At 39.9% G+C, this 18969-nt stretch overlaps 1 protein-coding gene across 2 annotated transcripts in view; it reads right to left on the bottom strand.

The window, feature by feature from the left end:
• The window catches only part of cntfr (ciliary neurotrophic factor receptor), a 723314-nt gene that overhangs the window by 102033 nt on the left and 602312 nt on the right, over positions 1–18969 (bottom strand). For both annotated transcript variants that reach the window (XM_061877005.1, XM_061877006.1), the window contains one exon: positions 5937–6100. In XM_061877005.1, the coding sequence (XP_061732989.1) occupies positions 5937–6100 (164 nt within the window). The remainder of the gene's footprint in view (positions 1–5936; positions 6101–18969) is intronic.

The following is an 18969-nucleotide window of genomic DNA, read 5'->3' as shown; positions in this document are numbered from 1 at the left end:
TTCCTGAAGGAACTCTCCTGACGGAATAAATAAAGTACTATCCATCCATCCATCCAGTTACAGTTGAATTTATATATTCGGAAACAAAAATTCCGACTTACCAGTACAAATAAAACACACCTTTAATAAGTGAATATACTATTATACTACAACCCCAAATGTTGTTTTTTTTGCTACTAAACAACTAAACGACTGTTTAGTTTGCTAATAAAAACCTAAACTACAGTTTCCCCTTTACACTTCTTAACCCTTGTGTAATGTTCATATTGTTGTGACTCAGCCAGCATTTGTGGGTCTGATGGACCCCCTTGCATTTTGTGGCTTTTAATGCCTCACAATCAAACACATTTATGTTAAAATACTGAACGGATGTTTACCTTATCCCAATAAACATCTTGTATAGCGCTTTTCTACTTTCAAGGTACTCAAAGCGCTTTGACACTATTTCCACATTCACTCATTCACACACAGATGGAGGGAGCTGCCATGCAAGGCGCTAACCAGCACCCATCAGGAGCAAGGGTGAAGTGTCTTGCTCAGGACACAACGGACAAGACGAGGTTGGTACTAGGTGGGGATTGAACCAGGGACCATACCATATACACGTGTATATGGTTTGGTATATATATACATATATATATATATATATATATATATATATATATATATATATGTCTACCTGTGTTGGCCCAGCGATGAGGTGGCGACTTGTCCAGGGTGTACACCGCCTTCCGCCCGATTGTAGCTGGGATAGGCGCCAGCGCCCCCCGCAACCCCAAAAGGGAATAAGCGGTAGAAAATGGATGGATGGATGGATATATTAGGGGTGTGGGAAAAAATTGATACGAATTTGAATCGCGATTCTCATGTTGTGCGATTCAGAGTCGATTCTCATGTTTTTAAAAAAACGATTTTTTGTTGTTGATTTTTTAAATCAATTTTTTTTTATCAATCCAACAAAACAATACACAGCAATACCATAACCATAACGGCGTGGCGCAGCGGGAGAGTGGCCGTGCGCAACCCGAGGGTCCCTGGTTCAATCCCCACCTAGTACCAACCTCGTCACGTGCGTTGTGTCCTGAGCAAGACACTTCACCCTTGCTCCTGATGGGTGCTGGTTAGCGCCTTGCATGGCAGCTCCCTCCATCAGTGTGTGAATGTGTGTGTGAATGGGTAAATGTGGAAGTAGTGTCAAAGCGCTTTGAGTACCTTGAAGGTAGAAAAGCGCTATACAAGTGCAACCCATTTATCATTTATTTATTTAACAATGCAATCCAATTCCAAAACCAAACCTGACCCAGCAACACTCAGAACTGCAATAAACAGAGGAATAGAGGAGACACAAACACGACATAGAACAAACCAAATGTAGTGACACAAAAATTAATATTATCAACAACAGTATCAATATTAGTTATAATTTCAGCATAGCAGTGATTAAAAATCCCTCATTAGACATTTATAAAAATAAAAATAAAAGAACAATAGTGTCACAGTGGCTTACACTTGCATCACATCTCATTTGGAAAAAATTTACTACTCTGCTAGCATGTCAGCAGACTGGGGTAGATCTTGCTGAAATCTATGTATTGAATGAATACAGAATCGTTTTCAATCGGAAAAATATCGTTTTTGAATAGAGAATCGCGTTGAATTAAAAAAAAAAAGATTTATGATCGAATCGCGACCCCAGGAATCGATGTTGAATCGAATCGTGGATATATATATATATATATATATATATATATATATAGACACACTTGCAGTGTGTATATTGTACATATTACATATTGTCATGAATTTGTCTGTTACTACATTGTATACTGTATATACTTGCAGTGTGTATATAAAACATTGATGGAAGGTTTTGAAGTCGTTTATCATCTTGAAAATGACCCCCCACCCTCCCCAAAAAAGACATGCGTGTTCTTATCTCTCATAATAATTGTGAACAAAATTCCCAAAAAAGAGCAGTTCCCATTTAAAAAGGCTTCTCTGTATGACGCTGTTTTTTACACCACTGAAAACAACAAGCACCATTTCCCCTTCATTAGATTATAAAGGGAACATGTATCGCTTCTGTCAATGCATGTATAAATAATCAATGGCAATGACCTTTATCAACAGATATCCTAGTTGGATGATAGCAACTTATCGATCCAGCGCAGCAATTAACTCACTTGGACAAGAAAATCCTCCAACAAAAGACAGACAGTCGTTTGAACTGCAACACATCCTTGAAGCAAATACCGTGTTGCAGTCAAAATGTACAAGAACAAGATTCTGGAACCAGCGATGAGCTTTCTTGGAAAGACCCTACCTTCCGGACCATAGGGCGCACTGCCGATGAGCAGGCCTATTCAGGTCTTTTTTCCTACAAAAGGCGCACCGGATTATAAGGCGCATTAAAGGAGTCATAATATTATTTATTTTTTTCTCAATGTAAAAGACTTCCTTGTGGTCTACACAACATGTAATGGTGGTTCTTTGCTCAAAATGTTACATAGATGATGTTTTACAGACTATCTTCAAGTCGCTTCAGGATGCGCGTTTTGTGGGCGGTCTTATTTACGTGCCTCCACTTTGATAGCGTCTTCTCCGTGTCATCTTTGTTGTAGCGGTGTAGCGTGCAAGGACGGGAGTGGAAGAAGTGTCAAAAGATGGCGCTAACTGTTTTAATGACATTCACACTTTACTTCAATTAATAACTGGAGCAGCATCTCCTCATCAGTGGTTCACTAGTGCAACAACAACGCCCGAAATGTGTCCCGTGAAAAAAAAACCGACCGGAACTCTCTAATAACTAAAGTTCCTTGGGTGAATAATGTAAACTCACTACACCGGTATGTTTTAGTGCTTTCATGGCGAGTTTACTGACAGATATAAGTAAGAACTTTACACTACTTTATATTAAAAATGGCAACAGTGGAGGATGAATTTCCCGTAAAAAGAAGATAGACTGCGATGAGGTGGCAACTTGTCCTGGGTGTACGCCGCCTTCCGCCCAATTGTAGCTGTGATAGGCACCGCGACACCAAAGGGAATAAGCGGTAGAAAATGTATGGATGGCTGGAGGAAGATAAAGATAAATAAAAAGCTTATTGACTATGGTGTCGACACGGACTACAAAGGCTGAGGCGCGCAAATTTTCAGGAAAATACAAAGCTTATTGACTATGGTGTCGACACGGACTACAAAGGCTGAGGCACGCAAATTCTCAGGAAAATACAAAGCTTATTGACTATGGTGTAGACACGGACTACAAAGGCTGAGGCGCGCACATTTTCAGGAAAATAAAAAGCTTATTGACTATGGTGTCTTCACGGACTACAAAGGCTGACGCGCGCAAATTTTCAGGACTTCTGCCGATCCCAAATACAGATCAGCAGTTACCAGATGGTACAAAAAGTTACTTTTGCTTAATATTGCGAAACAAAACACCAGATAATATGGCTGACCTTATAAACACACCATAATAATACTCCTATGTTGAAGCACAGTGCAATCCATCAAGCGGTGTGGCTTCATAGCTTACCAAAGTCCTACTTAACAAATGTTGATAGATTTTTGAGTGCCGTGTGTAATGTTCTATATTTTCAATGGAACATATAAAATGTTGGTGTTGTTTACATGAGTCATACTGCAGTCTACACATATCTCTTATGTGTGACTGCCATCTACTGGTCATACTTGTCATTTCATCACATACCAAATGAAATAGCTTTGTGGTCGGTATGCACAACCAAAAATATTCAATTTTTGAGAAAATTAAAGGATTTTAAGTGTGTCTTATAATCCAAAAATACATTAGTTTAATTAATGGCTTGAGCGAGAGTGGGTATTCAAATTAAATTGCTTTGTGGTTGGTAAGCACAACCAAAATTATTCTGTACATTAGGCGCACCGGGTTATAAGGCGCATTGTTGATTTTTGAGAAAATAAAAGGATTTTAAGCACGCCTTATAGTCCGAAAAATACGTCAAGTGGAAATACTGTCTTGCTGCTGTGAGGTCAGAGGCGGTAAACAAACGTGTTGAAATGTAACAACAGCGGGACCAAAAGTGTGCAGGAAAGAGAGTAAAAGAAAATGTTTTCCCCTTTTCTTGGTAGGAGTGTGTACGTGAGAGCGACTGCAACCCAAGTGCTTGAAATAACAGCGATGCAAACCAATGACACGCATGATAATAATGCTGCAACATTAAACCCGGGTAAGCAGAACTTTCATCCTTTGGTGGTCACACATGCTTCTACTATATGAACGCCTCGGGGAAGAAAGTCCACCCTCCCAAAAAAAAGAGACGGATAGCAACATACAAACCCCGTTTCCATATGAGTTGGGAAATCGTGTTAGATGTAAATAGAAACGGAATACAATGATTTGCAAATACTTTTCAACCCATATTCAATTGAATGCACTACAAAGACAAGATATTTTATGTTCAAACTTATACACTTTTTTTTTCTGCAAAATAATAATTAAATTAGAATTTCATGGCTCCAACAAGTGCCAAAGTAGTTGGGAAAGGACATGTTCACCACTGTGTTACATCACCTTTTTTTTTTAACAACACTCAATAAACGTTTGGGAACTGAGGAAACTAATTGTTGAAGCTTTGAAAGTGGAATTCTTTCCCATTTTTGTTTTATGCAGAGCTTCAGTCGTTCAGCAGTCGCTTCATAATGCGCCACACATTTTCGATGGGAGACAGGTCTGGACTGGAGGCGGTCCAGGAAAGTACCCACACTCTTTTTTTTAACGAAGCCACGCTGTTGTAACACTTGTCTTGCTGAAATAAGCAGGGGCGTCGATGATAACGTTGCTTGGATGACAACATATGTTGCTCCAAAACCTGTATGTACCTTTCAGCATTAATGGTGCCTTCACAGATGTGTAAGTTACCCATGCCTTGGGTCACTAATACACCCCCATACCATCACAGATGCTGGCTTTTCAACTTTGCGCCTATAACAATCCGAATGGTTATTTTCCTCTTTGTTCTGGTGGACACCACGTCCTCTGTTTCCAAATATAATTTGAAATGTGGACTCGTCAGACCACAGAACACCTTTCCACTTTGCATCAGTCCATCTTAGATAAGCCCGAGCCCAGCCAAGCCGGCGGCGTTTCAGGATATTGTTTATAAATTGGTTTGGCTTTGCATAGTAGAGTTTTAACTTGCACTTACAGATGTAGCGACCAAACTGTAGTTACTGACGGTGGTTTTATGAAGTGTTCCTGAGCCCATGTGGTGATATCCTTTACACACAGTTTTTGAGTCAGTACTGCCTGAGGGATCAAAAGTCTGTAATATCATCGCTTACGTGCAGTGATTTCTCCAGATTCTCTGAACTTTTTGATGATTTTACGGACCGTAGATGGTAAAATTCCTAAATTCCTTGTAATAGCTCATTGAGAAATGTTGTTCTGAATCTGTTCGACAATTTGCTTACAAATTGGTGACCCTCGCCCCATTCTTGTTTGTGAATTACTTAGCATTTCATGGAAGCTGCTTTTATAGTCAATTATGGCACACACCTGTTCCCAATTGTTCCATATAAGTGTTTGATGAGCATTCCTTAACTTTATCAGTATTTATTGCCACCTTTCCCAACTTCTTTGTCACGTGTTGCTGGCATCAAATTCTAAAGCTAATGATTATTTGCCATCAAATATGTTGTCTTTGTAGCATATTCACCTGAATATGGCTTGAAAATGATTTGCTAATTATTGTATTCCGTTTATATTTACATCTATCTTAATTTCCCAACTCATATGGAAACGGGGTTTGTACATTCAAGCTTCCATTAGGGAGGAATACCATCCAATGGAAGTGTAGAACTGATCGGGTTGGATCTGATCATTTATTTGACACTGAGCAAGTGTCAGGTACCTTGGTGTGGGTGCAGCCCTTCTTTGAGGTGGTGGTACTTACATGCTGCCACTGCTCCTTGATGAGAGGCCGGTATCGCAGGAAGTATTTCAGAGGGAAGTTGTCGATGTCCGGCCAGGTGGCAGGACTTTGCCAGGAGACCTCCAACCTCCGGGCGTTGTAACGAATGGGGGTCGCCGTCACTCGCTCTGGGGGGTCCGGTTTGACTGAAAGCAGAGACAGAAAATGACAAAATAAAGTATATATTAACATTATTAATATTATTGTCGACCAGAAACGTCACGGCAATGCCACCCGCCAGCCTTTGAGAAAGAGATCAAAGATGACAACTATTGAGGCTTTGAAAACTTTAGGAAGGCAAGATGATCAATGGAGGTGAAACAAAGCGAGTCCCAGTCGAAGTCTCCTTTGGACACCTCGGCCTCCTTGGGTGTATTCTCGCTCATCCATGCGGACTGGACACGGGCCGAGATTCTCTGGGCTATAGAACGTTTTCTATTGGGGCTCCAGTACTCTGGAATGCCCTTCTAGTAAAAGTTAGAGATGCAGCCTCAGTAGAAGCATTTAAGTCCCATCTTAAAACTCATTTGTATACTCTAGCCTTTAAATAGACTCCCCTTTTAGACCAGTTGATCTGCCGTTTCTTTTCTGCTCTCCACCCGACTCCTTCATGGAGGGGGGTGGGGGGTGGGGAAGGCACAGGTTTGATGGCCACGGATGAAGCGCTGGCTGTCCAAAGTCGGGACCAGGGTGGACCACTCGTCTGTGCATCAGTTTTGGACGTCTGCTGACCCGTTTCCATTCGGGATGGTCTCCTGCTGGCCCCACTATGGACTCGACTATCACACTGACTATTGTGTTGGGTCCACTATGGACTGGACTCTCACTATTATGTTAGATCCACTATAGACTGAACTGTCACACTGTTATGTTAGATCCACTATGGACTAGACTGTCACACTATTATCTTAGATCCACTATGGACTGGAATCTAACACTATTATGTTAGATCCACTATGGACTGCGCTCTCAATATTATGTTAGATCCACTATGGACTGAACTCTCACACTATTATGTTAGATCCACTATGGACTGGACTCTCACACTATTATGTTAGATCCACTATGGATTGGACTCTCACACTATTATGTTATATCCACTATAGACTGGACTCTCACACGATTATGTTAGATCCTCTATGGACTGGACTATCACACTATTATCTTAGATCCACTATGGACTGGAATCTCACACTATTTTGTTAGATCCACTATGTACTGGACTCTCACACTATTATGTTAGATCCACTATGGACCGAACTCTCACACTATTATGTTAGATCCACTATGGACTGGACTCTCACACTATTATGTTAGATCCACTATGGACTGGACTCTCACACTATTATGTTAGAGCCACTATGGACTGGACTCTTACTATTATGTTAGATCCACTATGGACTGGACTTTCACACTATTATGTTAGATCCACTATGGACTGGACTGTCTCTATTATGTTAGATCCACTAAGGACTGGCCTCTCACTATTATGTTAGATCCACTATGGACTGGACTGTCACTATCATGTTAGATCCACTATGGAATGGTCTCTCACACTATTATGTTAGAGCCAATATAGACTGAACTCTTACTATTATGTTAGATCCACTATGGACTGGACTCTCACACTATTATGTTAGAGCCACTATGGACTCAACTCCCACCATTATGTTAGATCCACTATGGACTGGCCTCTCACTATTATGTTAGATCCACTAAGGACTGGACTCTTACAATATTATGCTAGATCCACTCGACGTCCATTGCACCGGTCGCCCAGGAGGGGGTCCCCACATCTGCGTCCCCTCCAAAGTTTCTCATTGTCCCATTGGGTTGAGTTTTTCCTTGCCCTGATGTGGGATCTGAACCCAGGATGTCGTTGTGGCTTGTGCAGCCCTTTAAAACACTTGTGATTTAGGGCTGTATAAGTAAACATTGATTGATTGATTGATTGAGAGTTAGAAGACGGCCGTGGTTTGCTTTATTGGGTCTGCTCCTGTCTCTGGATGTGCGCCCCCACCTCACACCCCAGGAGACGATGACGTGGTACACCGCAGAGACCACCACAGTCTATATGTTTGTTACTTTTGTGGCTGTGTGTAGAAGTGGATGATTGCATCAGCTCTGCTCTTTTTAATGTCTCTAATGTCCTTTGTGTTCTTTCCCCCTTACACACATGCTTATGTGTGTTATGGCTATCAGGTTTTTTCCCCTTGGCCTCAGTCTGGACCCCCTGTCCAGGGGCCCAGGCTTGGACTGAAAATTTGTACACAGCATTTCACTGTTTCTCACCTTTTTTTGAAAGGGGCGCAATCCTGTTCTGTCTCCCTGTAATGTTTGTCTGTTCTTGAATGGGATCTTAAAAGCCTACTGAAATGAGATTTTCTTATTTAAACGGGGATAGCAGGTCTATTCTATGAGTCATACTTGATCATTTCGCGATATTGCCATATTTTTGCTGAAAGGATTTAGTAGAAAACATCGACGATGAAGTTCACAACTTTTGGTCGCTAATAAAAAGGTCTTGCCTTTACCGGAAGTAGCAGGCGATGTGCGCGTGACGTCACGGGTTGTAGGGTTCCTCACATCTGAACATTGTTTATAATGTTAGCCACCATCAGTAAGAGCAATTCGGACCGAGAAAGCGATGTGTTCCCCATTAATTTGAGCGAGGATGAAAGATTTGTGGATGAGGATATTGATAGTGAAGGACTAGAAAAAAAAAAATAAATAAATAAAAAGCGACGGCTCCGGGCGGCGGCAATGTGAGCGTTTCAGATGTAATTAGACTCATTTACTAGGATAATTCTGGAAGATCCCTTATCTGCTTATTGTTTTAATAGTGTTTTAGTGAGATTGTTAAGACATACCTCAAAGTCAGATGGCTGCGGTGAACACGCCAGTGTCTCAGAGAGAAGCCGAGGAGCCAAGCTCACAGCTACTGCAGGAAGACGCACGCATAATCCACTGATGTCTCCGGTAAGATAAATATCACAATTTTCCCATCCAAAAACATGCTGGTTGACGTAGAGGAACATGTTCGCTTGACTGCTCTGTGTAAAAGAAATACTGGCTGTGTCTCGGTGCTAAAGACAGCTGCAATACACCGCTTTCCACCAACAGCATTCTTCTTTGACGTCTCCATTATTAATTGAACAAATTGCAAAAGATTCCGCAACACAGACGTCCAAAATACTGAGTAATTATGCCATGAAAAGAGACCACTTTTAGCCGGAAGTGGTGCTGAGCTAAAATGTCCCGTCCAACCAATAACGTCACAAACACACGTCATCATTCCGCGATGTTTTCAGCAAGAAACTCCGCGGGAAATTTAAAATTGTAATTTAATAAACTAAACCGGTTATATTGGCATGTGTTGCAATGTCAAGATTTCATCATTGATATATAGCAGGGGTAGGGAAACTTTGGCTCTAGAGCCAGATGTGGCTCTTTTGATGACTGCATCTGGCTCTCAGATAAATCTTAGCCGACATTGCTTGAATGGTAAATGGGTTGTACTAGTATAGCGGTGAAATGTCTTGCCCAAGGACACAACGGACGTGACTAGGATGGTTGAAGGTGGGGATCGAACCAGTAACCCTCAGATTGCTGGCACAGCCACTCTACCTTAACACGATACGTAATTAATAATGTCGCTTGTCATCACAGTGTTAAAAATAACATTTAAATTATAAAACATTCTCATGCATTTTAATCCAACCATCCGTTTTCTATTACACCTGTTCAAGATGTCGCATTAATGGTAAGAAGTATTATATTTATTATTGGTTAACTTTAGAATAACACTGTTATTAAAAAGAATAAGAGACTTATTATACTCTAAAAATGTTGGTCTTAATTAAAAATGCACGCATTTAGTTGTATTCAGTGTTAAAAAATATTATATGGCTCTCACAGAAATACATTTTGAAATATTTGGCTTTCATGGCTCTCTCAGCCAAAAAGGTTCCCGACCCCTGATATATAGACTATCAGACTGCGTGGTCGGTAGTAGTGGGTTTCAGTAGGGTTTCGGGGGATTATTTAAGTATCCATCCATCCATCCATCATCTTCCGCTTATCCGAGGTCGGGTCGCGGGGGCAGCAACCTAAGCAGGGAAGCCCAGACTTCCCTCTCTCCAGCCACTTCGTCTAGCTCTTCCCGGGGGATCCCGAGGCGTTCCCAGGCCAGCCGGGAGACATAGTCTTCCCAACGTGTCCTGGGTCTTCCCCGTGGCCTCCTACCAGCTGGACGTGCCCTAAACACCTCCCTAGGGAGGCGTTCGGGTGGCATCCTGACCAGATGCCCGAACCACCTCATCTGGCTCCTCTCGATGTGAAGGAGCAGCGGCTTTACGTTGAGTTCCTCCCGGATGGCAGAGCTTCTCACCCTATCTAAGGGAGAGCCCCGCCACCCGGCGGAGGAAACTCATTTCGGCCGCTTGTACCCGTGATCTTATCCTTTCGGTCATGACCCAAAGCTCCTGACCATAGGTGAGGATGGGAACGTAGATCGACCGGTAAATTGAGAGCTTTGCCTTCCGGCTCAGCTCCTTCTTCACCACAACGGATCGATACAACGTCCGCATTACTGAAGACGCCGCACCGATCCGCATGTCGATCTCGCGATCCACTCTTCCCTCACTCGTGAACAAGACTCCTAGGTACTTGAACTCCTCCACTTGGGGCAGGGTCTCCTCCCCAACCCGGAGATTATTTAAATATTTCTGGTTCTGAACCGTTAGGCAGGAATCCCACATTTACGAATATATTCTTGAGTGAATTCCATTCAATGTCTCCCACAAGATATTGAATAACCTTTTTCATTGTCACATCACCCCCATTACGGAGCACACTCGCCAGCCTTTGTGTCCACGTCTGGGCCTCTTCTGTAGCAGGAAATGGATAGTTGCGTTTACAACCTCAGTGCTTGATCAAAGATAACGTCGGTATAGAACACCACATGACACACACGTGTAAAACATCCTGCACGCGCACATTCGATTCTGACGAACCAGACGGAACATGACAAAGAGATGGATTCGATCAGACACGGATAAAAGCAGAAAGGCATCAGGAGACGGTTAATCTCATTGTGACCTTCCATAAGTGCAAGTAGATGAGGAAAAATATGTCAAAGCTCTTTGTCCTGGTAAGATTCATGCTGCAGTTCATAAAAGAAATGCAGCGTGTGCCATTCAGCCAGCAGAGCAGGGAGGGATCTGTTTCTATGGATGCATCCAATGACCATTCATCTGGCCTGAAACATTGCCCATAAGCCAGCTATTGCATTAGTAATAAGCAGGAGGGAAATGGGGGGGGAACTGTGATAACCTGGAGCCTGGCCAAGCAGAGCCAGCAAAGTACGCATGGATTTATCACAGCGAAGCGTAATGAAGCGATGGCCAAGCGAAGAAAAAACGTTGTCTCACAATGTAAACAAAGCACACTTGCCGTCATTTCTTTTAATCACTAGCACAACGACGATTACACGATCCTTCAGCTATTTGCAAAAGGATTATACAGTCGTGGTCAACGTTTACATAGACTTGTGAAGAACATGGTGTCATCGCGGAAATACGAGCACATCACAGCAGTTTTGAAATCCCTTCACTAGCTTCGTGTTCCACTCAGGTTTGAATACAATGTCCCTCTATTAACCCACCAGCGCCCCAATGGAAATGCTCACGTTTACATCAAAGTACTGCTCACCCCCAAAACTTTTCCACATGACACCTCCGCTCCAGACAACCTCCCAGGACAAAGCTACGAACAATGGGAAACCGGGCTTTCTGCTCTGCCGCTCCCAGTCTGTGGAACGCTCTCCCTGACCACCCGAGGGCATCACAGACTGTGGATGATTTTAAAAAGGCGTAAAAACCCTTCTGGAAAGCCTTTTTTTTTTTTTTTTTTCAGATATATGCGTGCTAGTTTTAGTGTTTATATTTATTTATTTTTTATTATCTTTTTAATTATTTACTTATTTATTTTTTATTATTATTATTTTTAATACACTGTAGCTCTTTGTGGTTGTTTGGTCAATGTAAAGTGCTTTTTACAAATAAAATAGATTATTATTATTATTTTTGTTATTATTATGGCTACCTTGAGTTTCCAGTAATTTCTACAACTCTTGTTTTTTTGTGATGTAGTGATTGGAGCACATCTTTGTTGGTCACAAAAAAACATTAAAGAAGTTTGGTTCTTTTATGAATTTATTATGGCTCTACTGAAAATGTGACCAATTAAAAGTATACATACAGCAATGTTAATATTTGCTTACATGTCCCTTGGCAAGTTTCACTGCAATAAGGCGCTTTTGGTAGCCATCCATAAGCTTCCGCTTGAATTTTTGACCACTCCTCTTGACAAAATTGGTGCAGTTCAGCTACAGTAAATGTGTTGGTTTTCCTACATGGACTTGTTTCTTTAGTATTGCCCACACGTTTAAGTCAGAACTGTGGGAAAGCCATTCTAAAACTTCCATTCTAGCCTGATTTAGCCATTCCTTTACTACTTTTGAGGTATGTCCTGTTGGAACACCCAAATATCCGGGCTGATGATTTTAGCTTGTCCTAAAGAATTTGGAGGTAAACCTCCTTTTTCATTGTCCCATTTAGTCTCTGTAAAGCACCAGTTCCATTGGTAGCAAAAAAGGCCCATGGCATAATACTACCACCACCATGCTTGACGGTAGGAGTGGTGTTCCTGGGATTAAAGGCCTCACCTTTTCTCCTCCAAACATATTGCTGGGTATTATGGCCAAACAGCTCAATTTTTGTTTCATCTGACATCACATGGACAACGACATGACCTTCTGGAGGAAAGTTCTGTGGTCAGGCCTTTAATCCCCGGAACACCAGCAGATGTGGTCACATTTTCAGTAGAGCCATAATAAATTCATAATAGAACCAAACTTCATGAATGTTTTTTATGACCAACAAGTATGTGCACCAATCACACAAAAATATAAAGTTGTAGAAATGATTGGAAACTCAAAACAGCCATGACATGATGTTCTTTACAAGTGTATGTACATTTTCAGGCCGTTGAAGTCTTATAAAAGACCTCAACGGCGGAGTGGGCAGATGATGGTTACATCGAAATTCCACAACGGCGGAGGATGGCTGCAGCAAAGATTGTCTTGGTCTCCATGCCATTGGACCCTGGCCTTCTCTTTGCCAAGGACAATGTGGTTGCTGTCTGTGCACCAGTCTCCCCACTGCAAAAGATTCCATGCACAATCATCCTCCTGAAGGCAATCCCACCAACAGGACAATCATACCCCTTTCGAGTGATAGCCGACGATGTACACTTTCGACCACGGCTCTACCAACCATTTCACACACACCATCAAACCAAGGGGTGTGTATTCTATGTTTATTCTCCTGACTGGTGATTACTTTGCCTGAGTAAACCCACAGAGTACTTAAACAAAACATCATCCTGTCATCAAGTATCTCCAAAAAAGAAATTAGCAGTGATAAGCCTGACAGAAATGAGTCATTTTACCCTGCAGGAACTGCGGTCAAAGCTGCCAGTTTGCCGTGTCATTCTTTGCCAAAGATAAATAGCCCCAGTCTGTTCATTTACACACTTCGTTTTCACTCGGAGGAGAGATAATGTAAAGCACGGCTGTGGTGGGGTTTTGCTACCACAGGTTAAAAACAAAACTCACCCCGAAATGCATTAAATATATCTATTTTAATTAGTGAGTGTTGTATTTAGTTGAATGTATTTTAATCCCTCATATTTATATTCCAATGGCAATGTAACAAAAAATAGAGTCAATAATTAGTCCCAATTTATGAATTATAAACCAGATGTAATATCTTAGCCTACAGTGCAGGTTCTATAGGTTAGGGCAATTTTTTTAAAGTCTTGTTTCTGATTATGCTGCACATTGTATTACACTTATGAGGCTTTTTACATTGGCACCTCTCAGTGGTTCCTCTTACAAGTTCTGACAGAAATCTAATTGTACATAAAATGAAAAAATTTTTACCAGAAAGTACAAAACCCCAAACCAAGGAAGTTGTCGCGTTGTGTAAATGGTAAATAAAAACAGAATACAATGATTCGCAAATCCTTTTAAACTTATATTCAATTGAATAGACTGCAAATGTTCACACTGAAAACTTTGATATTTTTTGCAACTATTAGCTAATTTGGAATTGGATGCCTGCAACATGTTTCAAAAAGCTGCACAAGTGGTAAGAAAGACTGAGAAAGTTATATTAGCTAAAACAGCTAATATAGACATTTAAATCATGTCTTGTATTCATTATAACACTTATATAAGACTTTTTTAAAGTCATTTTGATAGTAGGCTAAAATAGCTAATATAGACATTTAAATCATGTGTTATTTTCATAACACTTATATAAGACTTTAAAAGTAATTTTGATAGTAGGCTACTATAGCTAATAAAGACATTTAAATTATGTGTTGCCTTCATTATAACACGTATATAAGACATTTAAAGTCATTTTGATAGTAGGCTAAAATAAACACTTAGATCATGTGTTGCCTTCATTATAACACTTGTATACAAATTTTAAAGTATTTTTGATAGTAGGCTGAAATAGCTAATATAGACATTTAAATCATGTGTTGCCTTCATTATAACACTTATATACTACTTTTTAAAAGTAATTTTGATAGTAAGTCAAAATAGCGAATATAGACATTTTAATCATGTGTTGCCTTCATTATAATACTTATTAAAGATGTTTAAAGTCATTTTGATAGTAGGCTAATCTAGCTAATATAGACACTTACATCATGTGTTGCCTTCATTATAACACTTATTAAAAATATTCAAAGTCATTTTGATAGCAGGCTAATATAGCTAATATAGACACTTAGGTCATGTGTTGCCTTCGTTATAAGACATTTAAAGTCATTTTAATAGTAGGCTAATCTAGCTAATATAGACACTTACATCATGTGTTACCTTCATTATAACACTTATATAGGCGTTTAAAGTAATTTTGATAGTAGGCTGAAATAGCTAATATAGAAATTTAAATCACATGTTGCCTTCATTATAACACTTATTAAAGATGTTTAAAGTAATTTTGATAGTAGGCTAATATAGCTAATATAGACACTTAGGTCATGTGTTGCCTTCATTATAAGACATTTAAAGTCATTTTAATAGTAGGTTAAAATAGCTATTTTACACATTTAAATCATGCGTTGCCTTCATTATAACACTTATATAAGACTTTTAAAGTATTTTTGATAGTAGGCTAATCCAGCTAATATAGACACTTACATTGTGTGTTTTCTTCATTATAACACTTATTAAATATGTTTAGAGTCATTTTGATAGTAGGCTATTATAGCTAATATAGACACTTAGGTCGTGTGTTGCTTTCATTATAAGACATTTAATGTCAGGCTTTCCCCTGACAGTTTGTCTATGTTTTAGTTTTTTCCTCTGCATTTTTGTGTTTCCTCTGTGTTTAGTATTTCCTGTCCTTAGTTCCTGTCTAGTGCTCTTATTTTGTCAGCTTCCTGTCTTGTTCCCCGAGTGCTGTGTTCCTCCTCAGCTGCGGCTGATTGGCACCGGGCCACACCAGTTGCCAATCAACCCGCACCTATTTGTACCTGCTTTGTCTTGTGTCAGTTGCTGGATCATTGTATTGTCATTTGTATTGTCGTTGCCACATGTCACTCTTGTCGTCCTACCTGTCGTGTCGTTTTGTTACAGCTACTACCTGTCGTGCTACATTTTGTCCTGGTCGTCGTAGCGGTCAGCTGTTTCTGTTAGCATTAGTTATTTCCAGTTTTTCTGTTTGCTATCCACCAGCTTCCATGCTAAAGTTCCTTTTTGTTTTCTAGCTTCCAGTGCTAGCTCCCTTAGTTTGTTATTCCGCCCACGTGCGTGCTTCTTGTTTGTTCTTCTTTAGTTTTAATCAAATCATGTTTTCACTTTCTATGCCTGCCTCCGTCTCTGCATCTTGGGGTTCGACACCAAATAACCATGACATTTAAAGTCATTTTAATAGTAAGCTAAAATAGCTATAATACACATTTAAATCATGTGTTGCCTTCATTATAACACTTATATAAGACTTTTAAAATAATTTTGATCGTAGGCTAATATAGCTTAAATAGACACTTACATCATGTGTTGCCTTCATTATAACACTTATATAATACTTTTCAAAAGTCATTTTGATAGTAGGCTAATCCAGCTAATACAGACACTTTCATCATGTGTTGTCTTCATTATAACACTTATATAAGACATTTAAAGTCATTTTGATAGTAGGCTAAAATAGCTATTATACATATTTAAATCATGGGTTGCCTTCATTGTAACACTTACATCAGACTTTTAAAGTTATTTTGATAGTAGGCTAAAATAACTAATATAGACACTTACATCATGTGTTGTCTTCATTATAGCACTAATATGAGACTTTTAAAGTCATTTTGATAGTAGGCTAAAATAACTAATATAGACATTGTAACACTAAGGTATATATTTTTTTGGCGGCTCCTGACAGATTTGTTTTTTGTATTTTTGGTTCAATATGGGTCTTTCAACATTTTGGGTTGCCGACCCCTGACCTAGGCTCTCTGTGCTCTTATTACCCTCAGAAGCCTGTGGGAGACACCTGTGGATCTGGGGCCATTTGCAATAATTATACAAGTCATCTGGGATATTAATCGTGTGCATATCCGCTAAAGCTGTAATTTTGTCTAGTTATATTTGAAAAATGAGTGCCCCCCCCCCCCGAAAAAACAACAACAAAAAATGCTGCCCCATCTCATAAAGCGCAGAGGTTGTTTGATGGAATGTGTCCTGTGCGAGTCAGCATGGCGGTGATTTAAGCGATGAGCGCAGGTTGCCAGACTCCACGCAGCTGCCAGAGGTTATCCCTCTCCCCGGCTGTAAGTCACATCACACAGCAGGCGGTGCTGTGCTGCATGCTGTTTAGTGATTCCCTGTCATCAGTAACTGTCGAGGGTCTTCAATCTTAACCGCCATCACGCCAAAGTCGAGGAAACAGAAGTAGCAAAAGCGCTGATGTCTTCAAAACGTTTCACGAGGAGAGAGCGTGACATCATATCTGAGGTGCAAATGTAGGATTATATTGACTTTGCCATCAAGTCAGTTCAACATTTTCATTGATTAATAAGAAAAAAATATCCATAGGGCGCTTATTTACATGCCTCCACTTGGACAGTGTCTTCTCCCCGTCATCTTTAATGCAGCGGTGTAGCGTGCAAGGACGGGAGTGACCAGAGGGTCCAGAAGGTCTTATCTTTGTCCTTGTGGTGTCAGATGAAACAAAAATGGAACTTTTTTGCCACAATACCCATCAATATGTTTGGACGAGAAAAGGTGAGGCGTTTAATGCCATGAACACCCCACCTACTGCCAAGCATGGTGGTGGTTCTGTTATGCTGTCAATGGAACTGGTCCTTTACAGAGAGTAAATGGGACGATGAAAAAGGAGGATTACCTCCAAATTCTTCAGGACAAGCTAAAATCATCAGCCCAGAGGTTGGGTCTTGGGCGCAGTTGGGTGTTCCAACAGGACAATGACCCCAAACACACATCAAAAGTGGTAAAGGAATGGCTAAATCAGCAAGAATGAAGGTTTTCGAAAGGCCTTGGCAAAGTCCTGACTTAAACGTGTGGACAATGCTGAAGAAACAAGTCCATTTCGGAAAAGCAACACATTTAGCTGAGCTGCACCAATTTTATCAAGAGGAGTGGTCAGAAATTCAAGCAGAAGCGTGTGGATGGCTACCAAAAGCGCCTTATTGCAGTGAAACTTGCCAAGGGACAATCAAATATTAACATTGCTGTATGTATACTTTTGACCTGGTCACATTTTTAGTAGAGCCATAATAAATTCATAAAAGAAGCAAACTTCATGAATGTTTTTTGTGACCAACAACTATGTGCTCCAATCACTACATCACAAAAAAAAAACAGTTGTAGAAATGATTGGAAATTCAAGACAGCCATGACATGATGTTCTTTACAAGTGTATGTAAACTTTTGACCACGACTGTATATATATAAATCCATACACATATATATATACACATATGTATATATATATATATATATATATATATATATATATATATACATATATATATATATATACATATATACATATATATATACATATAAACACACATACATATATACATAGACATATATATATATATATATATATATATATATACATATAAACACACATACATATATACATACAGACATATATATATATATATATACATACATACATATAAACATGCATACATACATACATACATACATATATATATATATATGTGAAGTGAAGTGAATTATATTTATATAACGCTTTTTCTCTAGTGACTCAAAGCACTTTACATAGTGAAACCCAATATCTAAGTTATATTTAAAGCAGTGTGGGTGGCACTGGGAGCAGGTGGGTAAAGTGTCTTACCCAAGGACACAACGGCAGTGACTAGATTGGCAGTAGTGGGAATCGAACCTGCAACCCTCAAGTTGCTGGCACGGCCACTCTACTAACCGAGCTATATTTACACACATATACATATATACACATACATACATATATATATATATATGTATATATATATATATATATATATATATATATATATATATATATATATATATATATATATCAATCCATCCATTTCCTACCGCTTATGTCCTTTGGGTCGCGCTGGGCGTTGGTTCCTATCTCAGCTACAATCGGGCGGAAGGCGGGGTACACCCTAGACAAGTCGCCACCTCATCACAGACTTGGGGAGATTGTGCTTTGTTTTTTTGACTAATCTTGGGCTCAAAAAGGTTGGTGACCACTGCCTTAGAGTGGTAAATAATAATTGTAAATGTTTTTTAAGAAGCCCTAAATTGTTTGATGGGCATTTGATGGGTATGCCACTTTTTAGAATGGTTCTGTCTGTAATTGCACATATTACCCCCCCCCCCCCCCCCCCCCCCCCACACACACACACACACACA

Source organism: Nerophis ophidion, linkage group LG17, assembly GCF_033978795.1.
Source record: "Nerophis ophidion isolate RoL-2023_Sa linkage group LG17, RoL_Noph_v1.0, whole genome shotgun sequence".
NCBI lineage: Eukaryota > Metazoa > Chordata > Actinopteri > Syngnathiformes > Syngnathidae > Nerophis > Nerophis ophidion.
The sequence above is the reverse complement of the archived record's forward strand: the minus strand, read 5'-3'. Positions and strand labels throughout refer to the sequence as shown.